A 14,255-nucleotide genomic window follows, 5' to 3' on the forward strand; every position below is an offset into this window, starting at 1 on the left:
AAAATCGCCCATTCCGTTTTTCTTCTGTTTCAGGGGCCAGTGTCTTTGCCTTGATGCGGAAGCAGATTTGAGGCGCCTTGGAAACAGAATTCCTAGTTGAGTACTGATTACCTGACGTGATTCTTCCGCCACAAGGGACGTCGGAGTCCGCTGCTCCCAGGAGTTCACAATTCAGCAGCTCATTGGATGGTGATCTCCTCGAAAGAATATAGTAGAGTTGAAGTGCGCCAGAGCAGCATCATTATCTTGCCAGATGTAGGCACGGAGTAGATTTTTCGGATACACAGCTGCTGCTGTCGCGTCCCTTTCGAGGCAAATTTTTCGCTTGTCCAAAGAGAAAAAAGCCGATACCAGCTTACTTGGGACGAGCCTTCCTTGTTCTACACTAATTACCCTGCTTCAAACATAGAGATGCTCTCTCAGTAGTTTACGGCATCCCCCTGAGTGTCTCTGCAGCAGCTGCCTACGTAACACTAGGGCGCATATGCATACGCGTTCCCACTCGAAAGCTTCAAGGTGCAAAAGCGTTTCTCAGAACGACATTTTTTTTGCATAGAGAAGACCAAAATGCAGGGAAATAGATTGTGGTCCCTCAGCACTTCAGAGAGGTCCATATCTCTTCTTTAGCCAGGAGTGTTCAAGTGAAGGATTAGTGGGCGTCAAAGTGCTCAGCCCCTTTTCCTGAGTTAAGCTTTGGCGGGCTGGATGCTGGTTGAAGCGCTGCAAGCAATTTCCTGAGACCAGTTTGAAAATGCAACACACCACCACAGAAGTCTGCGATAGGCCGCAGGCCTCCTGGTACTATTCACGCGGAGGTCCCAGGCCTACCCGGACTGCGTCTGCTCGTCACCACTTCCACGGAAGCAACTCCTTCTTCTCTCGGCTGCCCAATTGGAGCTTCAGATCTTTGACGCACCGCCGCAAAAGAAGCCCATCACTGCACGATCCAATATACGCCGATGCGCCGCACGCCTACGTTGTGGAGGAAACCTACCGAACACTGTCGGTGAGAGCGCAATTCCTTTTTGCAAAGTGCTCTTTATGATCTGCTTCGCCATAGCACCACTAGTTGATTCCGAACGCGCTGAATTTCTTGCAGCCAACTGAGCACGAGGATGTCACTCAAGCTTCCCAGTTTGTTGCTGACGAGGGTTCTCGTCCTCTCATTCAAGTAGAAGCTCTGCAGCACCAGCTTGCAGCCTTGCGCGAATCCAACAGGACTCTTTCTCGCGATATTACTGACCAAGGCAAGCTTCCGAGTGTCCTCAATTGGGGTGATCGAGTACTCACAATTAATGCAGGAAAGTTGAATCTAAAAACTTACTCTACCACATAATGCAGAACAGCTAGAATTAAAATACTACTATCTCAAGTCCCTGTCTTTTCCCGTTTGTCAAATTCCCTGCAGCGCAAGAACTTTCGACTGTGCGAAAACAGTACATGCAGCAGACTGCTGAAGTTGCCAAACTGTCTGAGCAATATGACGCCATTCGAGCATCGTCTGATTCAGCTGCAGTGGAGCTTGCAGCAGCACGGAAACAGCTTTCCATGGCCAAAGCCGAGGCTGGACTAGCAGCCAGCGATCGCATTGACCTCATGAAAGAAAACAGTCACCTACGGCAGGAATACACCCAGGCTATGGTATTTAAACTAGTCAGATAATTAAACACCGAGCTTTAGTGCTTATTTGAGAGCCACCACCGTCTTGCAGCAGGTGGAAGACAACATATCCCGTTTTTCCTGTGTCCTTACTGGCGACGGGCAATGGGGTGCATTGCGGCCACTCCGTTGTATCTGTCAAAGCTAATGTAGCGTCCACTCCCATGTTTTTGCAGAGATAATGTTGCACTTGAAATTTCTTACCTTTCAGTTGCCTCTGTCATGCTCTGCCTTCACATGCTGACACTCCTGTTTGTGTGTGGTACCTGTGCAACTCCTAATAATGTATAGGCTCATATTGCTGCTTTGCAACAAGATTTGGGAAAGCTACGCTCCGTGCAGAAAGATTTTGACCAAGCTACAGCCGCCTTGGAGCGCTCTCGGCAGATTCACGCAGTCGACAGAGAACAAATTATGCGTATGGAGGAAGAACTCAAAGCGTTCTCTGAAAATGAGAAGCAAATCATGCTAATTCAGGTGCTCCAAAATAAATTGAAGTGCAGCGAAAAACGCGACTTTGCTGACGTGGAGTGTTTGGGAGGGTTGGATGCAACTCTTTATCCTGGTGTCAGTGCGATGAAATGGGTGTCCACTTAGTTTTTGAGCTATGTCCTCAGCGGGAAGCTGAGGTTGCGCGGCGTCAAAGCTCAAAGCTTCTGAAGGAGCTACACGAGGCTCAGGAGGCCATTAAAGCGTTCCAAGAAGTCTCTGAGAGAAACTCCTGGGTCAGCATTCACGGAGATCGCAGCAGAACCAGGACAGCACTTGTCATTCGTAAAAAGTAGTGTTCATCGGCTGGATGGCGTGAGGCTCTTATGTATTGCATTTTCAATTTTTGTTTTAATGTTCTGAAGCTTGAGGAGGAGAGGAGGAGGCTTCTTCCTTTTGAAACAGAATGTGACCGGATGAGAGCAAGGCTAGTTCTTGAAGAAAATCGGATCAAAGAAATCACTGTGAGCCTGCGCCTTCGCAGCTCTTTTGTGCAGCAGTGAGACAACGCAAGTCGAAGTATGGTAGTAAACTTAGAGGTGGAACAGAGATCGCGCAGTAGGCGGTCCCTTACCTTTCACAACAAAGAGAAGAGGCCCAAACCCCTTTGAGCATTTTCACGTGAAACCGATTCTTGTCTCTGGTGACATCAGGAGAAGCATGCAGAAACAATAATGCAGTTGAATACAGTGATGGCGGAAGAGAAGTCTCTCAGGCACGAGATAGAGAAGCAGGCAAACGAAATTGTAGTGCTTGCAGCGGACCTCAGATCGGTAGGAAGTCGTACTGCTCAACCTCACAGTCTTGCCGCAACTTTCGTTCTATGCCTGTGTTCAACAATGCGGGTACCGTAGGAGCAAAGCTTCTGCAAGATCAAGCTAGCTTCGAACGAACTGCATCTCCCTGGCTATCTTGTCTCATTAGGCCAATCAGCGGGACTCCCAGAAAGCTGAGCAGCTAAGACTTGCGATTGAGGAGGCGCGGCGCTTTGAATATGAGGCGCAGCGACGACTGGAAGAGGTTGCGCGCCTAGAATCTGAAAACGTTAAGATAACAAAGGAGCTCGAAAGCCACTCGAAGAAGCATCTGGAGGACTTGACGGATTCGCTTGCCGAGAAACAGAAACTCAAAATGGAGTTGGATGCGGCGACAGACCACAGCCAACGGCTCTCAATAGAGCTTCAGCTGATGAAAGAAACTGAGTGGAGGCAGGCAGAGGCACTAAGGCGCGCGCGTGAGGAGAGCAGCGCACTGTCTAGCAGGGTGCAAGAACTATTGCGCCAAGCAGAGAGCATCAAGGCAAGCCTGAGGCAGCAAATGTGGAAGCAATTAGATTTGCCACCACTTTCTGAATAATCCAACAACAAAAAAGAGTTGCATACACAATATTGTGCACGATCCACATGCTCTGTAGGAGTCACATCAACTGCAAGCTGCCGAATTCGAAGCGACAGTTGCAGCGATGGAACAGCAATCAAAAAACCAGGAAACGTCCCTCCTTAGAACACAAAGCCTCAATGAGGAGGTACGACCGCCAAAGGGCTACTGGCGCTGCCTTTTACGGCACTAGGCACCGGATGCATAGCTTGTCAGGGCCTAAACTGTGCAGAGTTCCGGATATTTTTTGTCAAACTTACGTGCCTCTGCAAAATATATTTTTCCGTAAGACGTATGTGATTGTGTCGACCCGGGGTGTTCCCATTGTACGTGCAGCTAGAGGCTACTTTGGATGCGCTCCGAAAAGAGCTCAAGCACAAAGATTCGACTGAAAAAGAAATCCTGCACCGTGTGCGACTAGAGCTTCAGGAAACACAGCAGCAACACGAGGCAGCAGTGTCAAAGAAAAGGCAGCTGCGGACTCAGCTAATGGAGGCTACGAGGACACTACACCTGACTCGAGTCCGGAATGAAGAAGTATGTTTTAACACGGATATCACCGCTACTCAACACGCGTTGCGTGCCACCAGTAAAATATAGCCGGCTGCATAGGTACTTGGAGTACAGTCGCACCTCATGATTGCATCATTTGTGAGAAAAACGGCCAGTAAGCTGCGGCTGTGCTTTCTTGCGCAGCTGTGTTCTCGTCTCGAGGAAGCAAAAGTAGGTGCCCACTTGACGTTGGGCACGTTTCGTCGATCCTGGACTAAGAAGAGATTCAGCGGAGACTTGAAGAAGTGTTCATTTTTGTAGCAGTGGTGACTGTTTCTGCGTGCAGAAGCAATGTGCACTTACAGCTGCAGATGGGGCGGCGAAGGAAAAAGTATGTGAATCTTTACGGCCTTTCTTACGTGGGACAATAGTAAAATTCTGCTTGCAGCCAACGATGCAACAGCATATACACTGCAACAGGCATGGCACTGCTAGTCAGCAAACTTCATAGGCGCCGCAGCACCATTTTCGCCGTCACTAATCAGGCAGCTTGATGCCCCTATAATAATTGTGCTGCCTTTCAGGAATGGGCAGAAAAGTTTGCACAAATGGAAGCAAAAATGGAAGACGTGCAGAGACACTACGAAGTTGAGGTCGCAAAGAGGCAACGAGACACTCTGGAACTAAGCGGCCAGCAGCAGGAGCTAGCAAACTGCAAGAAGCTGCTGCAGGTTAGTAAATGGCCCTCCGAGTTTACGGAAGAGACTCAAGAAACTGGATGAATTTAACACCTAACGGCTAGGAGCGGGATTACACTGGCTGAAACACAGCTACTAGTTTTGTCGATTGCGTGTATCAGTCCTTGCAACTCACCCAGAGGCAGCTAGAAGACTCTTGCAGGAAAAAAGATGCCGAGATCGCGGCATGCAAGGCTGAGGCGCAAGTACGCGCACTCTCATACAGACAATACGTATCACTTCCCTTCTCTTGAAGCGTGCTTGAATGTACCTGCTTCAATGTACATGATGGCGGGGCCACCTTGTTTTCTGCTTTTTCAGCGAGAGTCTGCAGAGCGTGCTGAGGCAGAAGCAGCTTGGGCACGTACTGTAGAGGAAGAAGTGCAGCAAAGAGTCTCAGTCTTGGAAAAAGACTTCGCTTTGCGCATAGCCAAGTAGGCTGACACAGGACCCTTGCTTGGTTCACTACTCTCTAGTAACTGTTGTATACCCACAAATTAAAAGGCTCATATATTATCCGCCAGCGCAAACGGGGACAATGCTGCATTTATTTTCCTGGACTTCTGCAGGATCCGCAAAAAGGTCGCGGAAAGAGCAGAGTATAATCACCTTCTCGACGAATTGCTTGCTGCAGGTTTGTCAGCCCTGCTGACACTTGACAAAATGGACATGTTGCAGCCGACTTCTTGAAAAGGCTGTTAATCAGTCATCATGGAGAACTCCTTTTGCCTGTGTTTGATGCTTTTCGTTATCAGAGCGCTCCATAATGAGACGGTGGAGAGAAGGCATGGATTTGTGGAGAAAAGCAGTCGCAACGTCCCTTACCAGGCAGTAGGGGATGAACTGAAATCCAGAACAATAGTTTTATGGAACTGTTCCCCAATATGGTTGTGATACTGAGCCTGGCAAGGCAGACGCTTGTTTTAGTGCTGGCGATAGTGATTACAAGGCGTCACGACATTTTGAGAGGGCCCTTTGCATTTTCTGCTAGGCCTGGTATGCAACTACTACTAGAATTAATTTATCTTCTGAAGAAAACTTAAATAGACAGTTAAAACTATGCCCTTCGTACACTTGCGCATTCAGCCATAACATAACCTTAAAGCCCCAAGGTTGTAGCTGTCCTGAACCCTGAATATGTGCAAATAGCGCTCACTGCAACTCGTTGGTTTCCTGTCCTTCACTCCACACAACACGGAAGTTCCCCCTGCAATCGTTAAAGCAATGTTTGGTCTCTCCTGTCTCATTCAAAAACTAATTGGACAAAGGGGGCTGCGGGTATTCTGTTGAATTCTTAATAGGCATATTCGTTGCCGCCGATTGTTACCAGCTGCAGGCTTGTTAAAACATTCACAAAGCTTTGTCTTGGGCGGCATTGTTGTGGCTGGCTGACTTGCGTGCAGTGCGTGTTCCTGATGTAAGGCCCTGGCTCCATGCGCCTCTAGCTACTTTCCTTCATGCACCGATGAAATTAGCAAAGATCTAGACAAGGTTTTAGTGCTTTGCTAATCATACGTGCACATGGGGGAGCCTTTCAGAAGGAGAGCACTAAAATTATGCAACTGGCAGCAGCGACCTAACATGCACGTAGCCAGACCATCTGCTGCCCAATGCATACATGCATGCTTCAAGGCGACACAGTGACTAGAAGCATACAGGAATGCAACATTAGTTCAGAGCTGTGGAGCTCGAATGGTAGTTCCCACGGCTCATAGTTGAGCCTGGGTGCCATTTGTGAAGGTACACGGTTCCACGCCAACGCTTGTCATCTACCCAGCCATGAGTGCTAGTGTCTTTTGACGGATGGTTTAAAAGCCCGTAGCGCTTTCACATTGAAAACGTTTATAATTGGTATTCCTTACGGATGTTTCATGCTAGAGCAGGTGGTAGTGTTGTCCCGAAGCAACGGCACGAGAACAAGGAGACTGTCCTAAGTTAAGAAGAGCCATTGAATGCACCGTCCTGGCAGCGGCGCGTGAAAGGGAGAGCTTAGTAGGCATCATGAGAGGTGCCGTAGCCGAAGTTCCATAGGACGGCTACGCAAGCTAAATCTGAGGAAAAGGCTGGAGATTACAGAACGTAAAACATTAACGTAAAACATTAAGAACTAGTCTTTGGAGCACAATCTTCTCATTTTGTGTACTCAAGAGTTGGGTTATCCCTAGGAATTATCAAGACGGGAATTACTGCCGATGGCCCAATTGATTACACGGAGCATATTCATTATGTACTGTAAAATTATCCTAATTCCCTACAAATATGCTTCTCAATAACTATGCGTATGGTTTATACAGATTGATAGCTCCATCTTTTCAGTGTGCCGACAGCTATCATCTTTGAGTCCAAAGGGGTCACCTGGCCAGCACAGCCTTCTCAGTCGATGCAGATGACAGGCGACTGTCTCTGTTTCTCTCTTTCGCTAAAGCAGCCCCTTTCTAGGTTTTCACTTTGTCTCAGCACTCATTCTCTTCTTTTTTCCCTCATAAACGCGTTGGGGTTCGGACTAGAGTAGAGTGGATTTTGTGGCGACCATTTGGAGTGTGTGTGGCACGACGCTGGACTTGTCTTTCGCTTACTGAAGAGCTGCGTTGAGCTCAGCCCGGGCTGCAGTGACAAAATTTTGTTTCGAAGTTTTGTTTTAGGGCTGCATATAATACGGAGAAGTAGATAGCAGTCAATGGCCGAAGATGCACACCCCTGCCATGCAGCCTGAACAGGCGTCGACACCTAGGATATGTGTTATACTTTAATTGGGGTGAAAAAATTGGCGAAATTTTCCCTTCTCCATTCGTTGTAGGCTAAGCTGTTCCCCAGAGCAACGGCGTGGGCTCACATCAGTTCCTACAGTAGATGGTGCTGCCGCCGTCAGCGTGATAATCTACGACATCCAGGGTAGATCCACCGGGAGAACGAAGAGTTTGCGTTGGTCTATCATTTTTCTTATGAACTGCGCAAAAGCCACACTGCAAACGTAACATTTGATAAACAGCGGCTCCCTTGACTCCAGTATCCGACGCTGCAAGACTGCGTCTCCCGTCACCGGGAACCCAAGGCAGGAGCCTCTCAAGTCCATCACCCTATACTGGTTGTTGCCTCTCTTTTAAACGGTGGAAGGCCTTAAAGGTTAGAGTGTCCTGGCTACGCCTCAACAATGCTACCGAACAAACAGACGCCAGTCTCCACATTGCTCAGCTACTGGTGTAGTTAAAAAGCTAAAGATTTTGAGTATGATTTAGACTAAAATAGCAACTCTGTAGGAGACTCGGAATAGCAAGTTGCTTAAATATCCATCTACCGTTGTCTTGGCAGGGAATGCCTACCCATGAGGCGCATACAAACTGCGTCCGACACAAGTCTAGCACAAGTCGCACATACAGCAACGTGAGCGGAGCATGTCAAGCATATACGCTTTCCCGGCTGTTTCTTCACACCGCCACATAGCAGTAATTCAGCACTGCTTGTGTACAGTCACCAAAAAAAATCCCTTAACTTGTCTCTTTTGAGCACAAGGGAGACTTTAGCAGAATAAGCAACTCAAACTGACTCTCAGTATTCCAACTAACTGCAGGGAATGGCAAAAAGTCTCGCAGTCGGCTCCCATTCCGGAGGCCGCACTGGCAGTGTTGCCAGCCAACTAGAGGCTGAGCCTCCCAAAGCTCCTGCAAGCAACCCAGCAATCGCAGGAACAGATATGACCAAAGCGGAGCAACCCTTCCAGCAAACTTTGTTTGATCCGCCGGCAACACAGGGCCATCTGACAGCCCCTGGAAAGCCAGTTTCTTGCAGGCAGTCCTCATTGAGCTCTCACTGCCATCAAGGCAGCGTAGGTGACGCAGCCAAATGTGACCTTATACAAACCCTATCCATGCATTCTTGCTTTATATCGCCATCACATTGTGCTACTCCTCTTCACGAGCTGTGGCTTGCGAAGCATGTCAAGTGCGCCAGAGGGTCTGTGCGGTGATCATATCGAACGAGACAAGATTAGAACACTTGTGGCAGTGAGTATGCTTCTGCGTTTCAGGCAGACCAGTCCTTGAGAGAAAAATTTCGGACTCTCGAAGCAAAGCATATGCAACTTGTTCGGCTGGCTGCATGTAATTCTTTCTGGCTCAGTACCAGGTTTAGACTCTGCAGGTTTCGTGCAGCTCGCCTTCTTAAATTGCTGCTTCTGATGTTGCCGCTCGCAGAAGACTCTCTTTGCGGCACAGTAACTTGCGCCTGCGTGCAGCCTATCGCAGCCGCAACGAACAGCTTGCACGAGTCACAGAGGAAGCAACAGAAAAAATTAAAAAGGTGCGTCGGATGCCTTGCGTGACTAGCCCCTTTACGTCAACATTACGAATTGCTGCGATTGCAGTTACACGGAGCAACAATTAAGAACTATGTCGGTGTCGCAGCTGGAAGCCCTGGAGGCGACACGATTGGAGGTAGCGCGCGCAACGCAAGAAGAGATTACTGTGAGACGCAAAGAAAAGCAAGAGCTTCAGAGTCAACTGGAAGCAGCGCAGCAATTGCTGCACCAGCAGAATTCCGAACTTCAAGCACTAAAAGCCAAAATTTCTCAGAATGCTGGGCTTTCTACTTCTCTTGGCAAAGGTGCCTCAAGAGCTTGCATTTCCTCCTCAATGCGTATATATAAGCAGGATCCCGCATGGAGAAACGTAAATACTGCAGTTCCAGTCTCTTGTAACGTGCTGCTGCATTCTACACAACAGCCGACACAGACAGTGGCATGCTTTTGCTGCTACGATTCGCAGCTGCTAGGCGGCCAGTCTATGCTGACCAGATGCAGGAAGAAACGAGACCGCGGCCGAAAGATCCGGCGGCTGACTCAACTATAGCGGAGTGCGCGAGACTGCGCCTGACGTTGCGAGCAAAAGGTGCGGAGGGGAGCATCTAAGTTCTGAGTCGTTAGGGTTAAGATACACTAGTACACATTCGACAGAGCAGTCCGGCAAGGCTTTTCACTATTTTTGTGACGGTTTTATGGATAGCGAATCAGCGTAAACTGCTTGTGTGCAGACCGCCAGATCCGAACTTTACAAACGGAAGTTGGAGAGCTCAAGCAGCAACATGCGCACGCTCAGCAGCAAAGTGAAAAGCAGCAACAAGAGCTACTAAAGCTTACACAACGCCTTGAGGTCCTCCGCAAGTCAAAGGCGCATTTTGAGACAAAAGCTGCCCGGATGGCACACGTAAGCTCACCACGCCAAGGGCGGCCATGCGCAACCTTTCGTTGGTTTCAGTTTGAAAAGTAAACCCTGCGTCACAATGCCCTAAATCTTGTGGAGAATTGGCCCAAACCGTCGTACATGAAGAGGCTGAATCGTATTGATTCATGCGTAGATTTGCACATTACTTAAATAGAGAGTATGAAGCGGTGCACGAGCAGCACAAAATGTGGCGCTGTTTGCAACTTACAATTCCTGTTTCCTTTCTTTCACTGTGACACTGGCAGTGCCAAGGATAATGACGGGGTGTGAGCTGTGTTGGTAGGCACTGGATGAAGCGGGTGTTATCCTGAGAAGGGAGCGAGAAGAAAAGGCACTGCTGCTGCGGCTGGTTTATGCGCACCCACTTGACGGACCAGAAGTACCCGAAAAGCTTCAACAGCAGCTTCAGGGCGAAGAAGGGCCACCAGATAAAATTCTGAAGCATCTACACCAGGATGAAGACAAAACAAACTCGAATGAACCGGTAACAGCTTTTACTGACACTTGACGCCAAGCGAAATCTCTGCTGCTCGTGAAAAGATCAAACGTTTCCAACATACGGAGGAACGTTGCGTGACAAGCAAGTGCACAGCAACTACCGCCGATGGGTCTTCAAAATGCTACTGCGCTTAACAGGCATCGGACATGCAGTGCTCTACGCAAGCCGTTGAAGGAGCGAAGACTGAAAGCGATGAGCTCTGCTCGATAGACGAATGCAAGCCTGCTTCTCACTCTAGGCTGGCTGCTCGTTAGTACTGAAAACATCATGAGTCATCAGGGGCAGTCGTACTGTTCTTTTGCTTTGCGAGAGGCGCTAGCAGGCATGACACCGCTTCGGTGAGCCAGTGTGTGTCTTTTTGTATCACACTTCAGATCACTCTCAGGGGCAGTCGCCACCCGCTGTAGAGAGCGGCCATAGCAGCTTCGTAGGAACTGCCTCTCCTGCCAATGCTGCGAAGACGCTGGCCTCTCCTTCTAAGTGTAAGAGCTCAGAACTCAGCGCGCGGCAAGACCAAGTAATTCTCGGCGCACCCTTCCCTTCAGCGGAGAGCAACGGAGAACAGGCCGTGCAGCAGCGAACCTTGCACACTCCAGTTGGCAAGCCGAAACTCCTCTCCAATAATTCATGTTCCAAAACAGAGCTCTTCGAGTATTGCGGCAGCCTGCCTGCTCATGCCGCTGCAGCTTACCGGACGATGCTGCTGTCGGAACATCCTTCAGGTCCAAAGCAGTTCATAGAGACTGTAAAGGCTAGCTGCGCAGAAAGCGCAACTCGTGCCTCTCAGGAACATAAACACGAAGAGTCACAGCCCGATTTGCTGCCTCACCACTGGCAGGAGCGGGCAGCCCACAGTGGTTTCCCAGCGTCTCTGGAGACTTCAGGCCCAAGCATTCTTAGTACTTCACAGCCACCCTTGTGGAGTCAAGATGCATCTACAGAAACCCCGCGCAAAGTAGAGGGGCAACGAACACAGTCATCTTCAAATGAAAGATTGCTTTACAGTAACAGTCTTAGCTGGTCCCTGAGGCCTGCAGAATCCCGGTGTTGCCCTAGGAGATTTGCTGTCGGTCATCAATTGGAACCATGCAAGTCAGAATCAGCTGCTGGTATTCAAGACGCTGATACCTATCACGAACATCAGCCTAGATGCAAGAGAGAAGCTTTCCTGAATACTCTGCGGAATGCTACGCCTTGCAGTGTCCACTGTAGTTGTCCAACTCACCCTTTTACGCAGACGCAGGAGCAGTCAGGGCTTCACAATGACTGCAGCTGCGGAGCGTGTAAGCCTTCGAGGCGAACGGTTGCAGTGCTAGCGGCAAGCCATGGGAATAGCTGGGATGAAGGTCTCAAGTCCTCAACAGCGGCGAGCCACCGCGCCAGCCGCAGCATCGACATCAGCAATGAACTTCCAGAGAGGCATCGCAGCTCCTCTTGTGTCCCTGGCTACTGTACACTTTCACCTTGTTCTCGAGACCCCGCTAGGTGCCCTGGTAACCTCGAGATGCACGCAGACTGCAAGGACGGGAAGGCCCCGCAACCGAGCCACTCAGAACAAGAGGCACCCCACAGTGACTCAAGTCGCGACGTGTTTCGACAGAAAGAATACTCACCAGCTAACTTCCTCGTTCAACCAGAATCTGTCTATAGGGTTAGAACTGGGACAGCTCGCGACTCCTCCCAGTTACGTGATCCCTCTAATTCGACGCAATGCCATAGCAGGCCAGAGGAGAGTCCGACGTATCCTACGGAACGGCCTAAAGGTGCACCCGCTGAAGGGTGCGCTATCCACCAAATGCAGCTCTTACAAGAAGAGTGGACTACAACACCTCCTGTGTCGCTCACAGTGTGCGGTCGGCAACAAGGGTTGGACATCCACATGGGGCGTCACGGAGGGTCAGATTCGCAGCAAAATGCTGAATTTCTTTTGGAGTGTAGTGGTGCTCCCCAGCTCTCGAGCTGCAGTACCGGCTGCAAAGCATTTGCAGGTTTGACAGACAATAACGAAAATCCAACCATCAGCACAATACTCACCGGCAGCACTACCCTGCCTAGCGGGAAATCCCCATCGGTAGCTTACCAGCATTCTTGCAGCAGCACTTCGATCGCAGCAGCAGGTGACGCTGGCACGCCGAAGGCGTCGAGCCCTCCAAGCAACACGCCAAGCCCGGAGTCCGTTCAGTTTAGCGTCAGTGAAGATTCGCGCTGCTTTACTCCTAAAGATCCCGCGAGTAATTGGTGCATGGGCGAAGGAGCTTGCCCCCGCAAAGCAAACGCCTGCATACCAGACGTTCTCCACAGAGAGTTGAATTTAGACTCCGCAGATGCAGTCAGAGCGGGAACACCAGCGAAAAGCGAGGGCCCCATCGCTTCCACAGGCGACCCAACAGGTTTGGTTATGTTTGGAGTGCAGCCATCGCTCTCAGTGTTGAGCATTGCTGCACGGATCATTCAGAGGCACTGGAGTCAAGCCCGTTATCGCCTGAGGGAGAAACGCAAGGCTGCTGCTCTCAAGGAATTTGCAGTAGTCAGGCAAACCTTAGAGCAGCAAAATGACCACCGCCACTCCCCACCATTGTTGAGCCCCTGCGGCCGTACTGTGAAAGAAAGGTGTGAAGTTGCAACGAAAGGCTGCCTGCAACCGGGACTACCAGGGAGATCACGAAGTGCTGCATTGGTGGCTCAAGCCGCCACAGGAGCTTCGAGGTCTGCGTCCCTGGCACCAGTCACAGTTACTCATGGCAGTTCTATTGAGGCACCGCCAAAAGAGAGTCCTGCGCCTATTAAAAAAGTACAAAGCGCAAAAGCATGTATCTCGTCACATCTTTCTACCCTCATGAGCAGGCGCCAAAGTCACTCTGCTTCGGAGATTTTCGCAGCAAATAAATCTAGTAGTGCTGCCGCATTCGCCAAAAATGACGAAGCAGAGGAGACAGAGAAGCAGGACTGCCACCACAGTGCAAAAGAGGAATGCCCCAAGGCACGAAGCTCCTCATTGCATGGGAGCGTTTGCAGCTGTAGCGATGCAGAGTTTGCTGCTCTGCTCCAAGAGGCTGAGGTTCACGACAGATGCAAAAGCCCTGAGCATCCGGGATGTTCTTGGGACAAATACTTATCCCCGAAATTCAGCAATGCTCAGGAAAGCAATGCAGATATTGCAAAGCAGGACAGATATTCGGAAGCTTGTCAGATATTGGAGGGGCATGAAGACAAAGCGCACAGGCGGAGGTCATTGCCTCAAGTAATTGCCGGGAATTTCGTGTCCCCGCAGCCATCGCTAGAGGCACTTCTGTTGCCACATGAGGCACCCTCCGAGGTTTGCAATGAAGCTTCTATTGAAGCCCGGAGATATCTGCCTGCAGCACCGACGGGGTATGCCTACGTCCTGTCAGCAGAAGCCATGCTGGACTCCTCTTCCGCGTCGGAACTCGACATCTCAAAGAACCAGATACTGCACCATTGCCCACTACATTTAACAGCAAACCACAAACAGGTTCACCAGATCCAGCGGCAGCAGTGACAGATGCACTTGCCTCCAATTTCATGCAGAAGCTGCATGCTGAGCGGTGTTTTCAGGTCACCAAGTCAGAGTGAGGAACCACACTCTGGGGAAGCACAGAGACACATGATGGCTGGCAAGAGTGCTGCTGCTCCATTGGACCCAACCAGTAGCGTTCAAGAATTCAGCAGCAGTATTGTTGCATCGCAGTCTGCTAGAAACGTTCTTTCCAGGCACAAACAGCTCGGTAAGCTAGCTCGACTCAATTGGAATTGCATACGTTGTGG

The 14,255-nt window shown here is 49.9% G+C and overlaps 3 protein-coding genes across 3 annotated transcripts; all 3 read left to right on the top strand.

Moving 5' to 3' along the window:
* Window positions 1-751: 751 nt before the first annotated feature.
* Window positions 752-2,651, top strand: ENH_00032750 (hypothetical protein, conserved; the record flags this gene model as incomplete). The annotated part of the gene is given in 6 exon segments (XM_013584917.1): window positions 752-1,006; window positions 1,100-1,274; window positions 1,409-1,641; window positions 1,951-2,136; window positions 2,277-2,441; window positions 2,445-2,651. Coding segments are annotated over 6 exon segments (1,221 nt in total).
* A 1,974-nt stretch (window positions 2,652-4,625) lies between these two features.
* ENH_00032760 (hypothetical protein, conserved) lies at window positions 4,626-5,192 on the top strand (the record flags this gene model as incomplete). Its single annotated transcript, XM_013584918.1, has 3 exons — window positions 4,626-4,748; window positions 4,877-4,960; window positions 5,076-5,192. 3 exons carry the CDS (start codon window positions 4,626-4,628, stop codon window positions 5,190-5,192), a joined length of 324 nt encoding a protein of 107 aa, XP_013440372.1.
* A 3,947-nt stretch (window positions 5,193-9,139) lies between these two features.
* On the top strand, window positions 9,140-13,989 carry ENH_00032770 (hypothetical protein, conserved; the record flags this gene model as incomplete). Its single annotated transcript, XM_013584919.1, has 6 exons — window positions 9,140-9,353; window positions 9,515-9,637; window positions 9,780-9,952; window positions 10,254-10,454; window positions 10,607-10,718; window positions 10,844-13,989. The coding sequence occupies 6 exons, from the start codon at window positions 9,140-9,142 to the stop codon at window positions 13,987-13,989; spliced, it is 3,969 nt and encodes a 1,322-aa protein (XP_013440373.1).
* Window positions 13,990-14,255: the final 266 nt, after the last annotated feature.

The sequence above is a fragment of the Eimeria necatrix genome, genomic scaffold (genome assembly GCF_000499385.1).
Source record: "Eimeria necatrix Houghton genomic scaffold, Enh_scaff23, whole genome shotgun sequence".
In the NCBI taxonomy this organism is placed as follows: domain Eukaryota; phylum Apicomplexa; class Conoidasida; order Eucoccidiorida; family Eimeriidae; genus Eimeria; species Eimeria necatrix.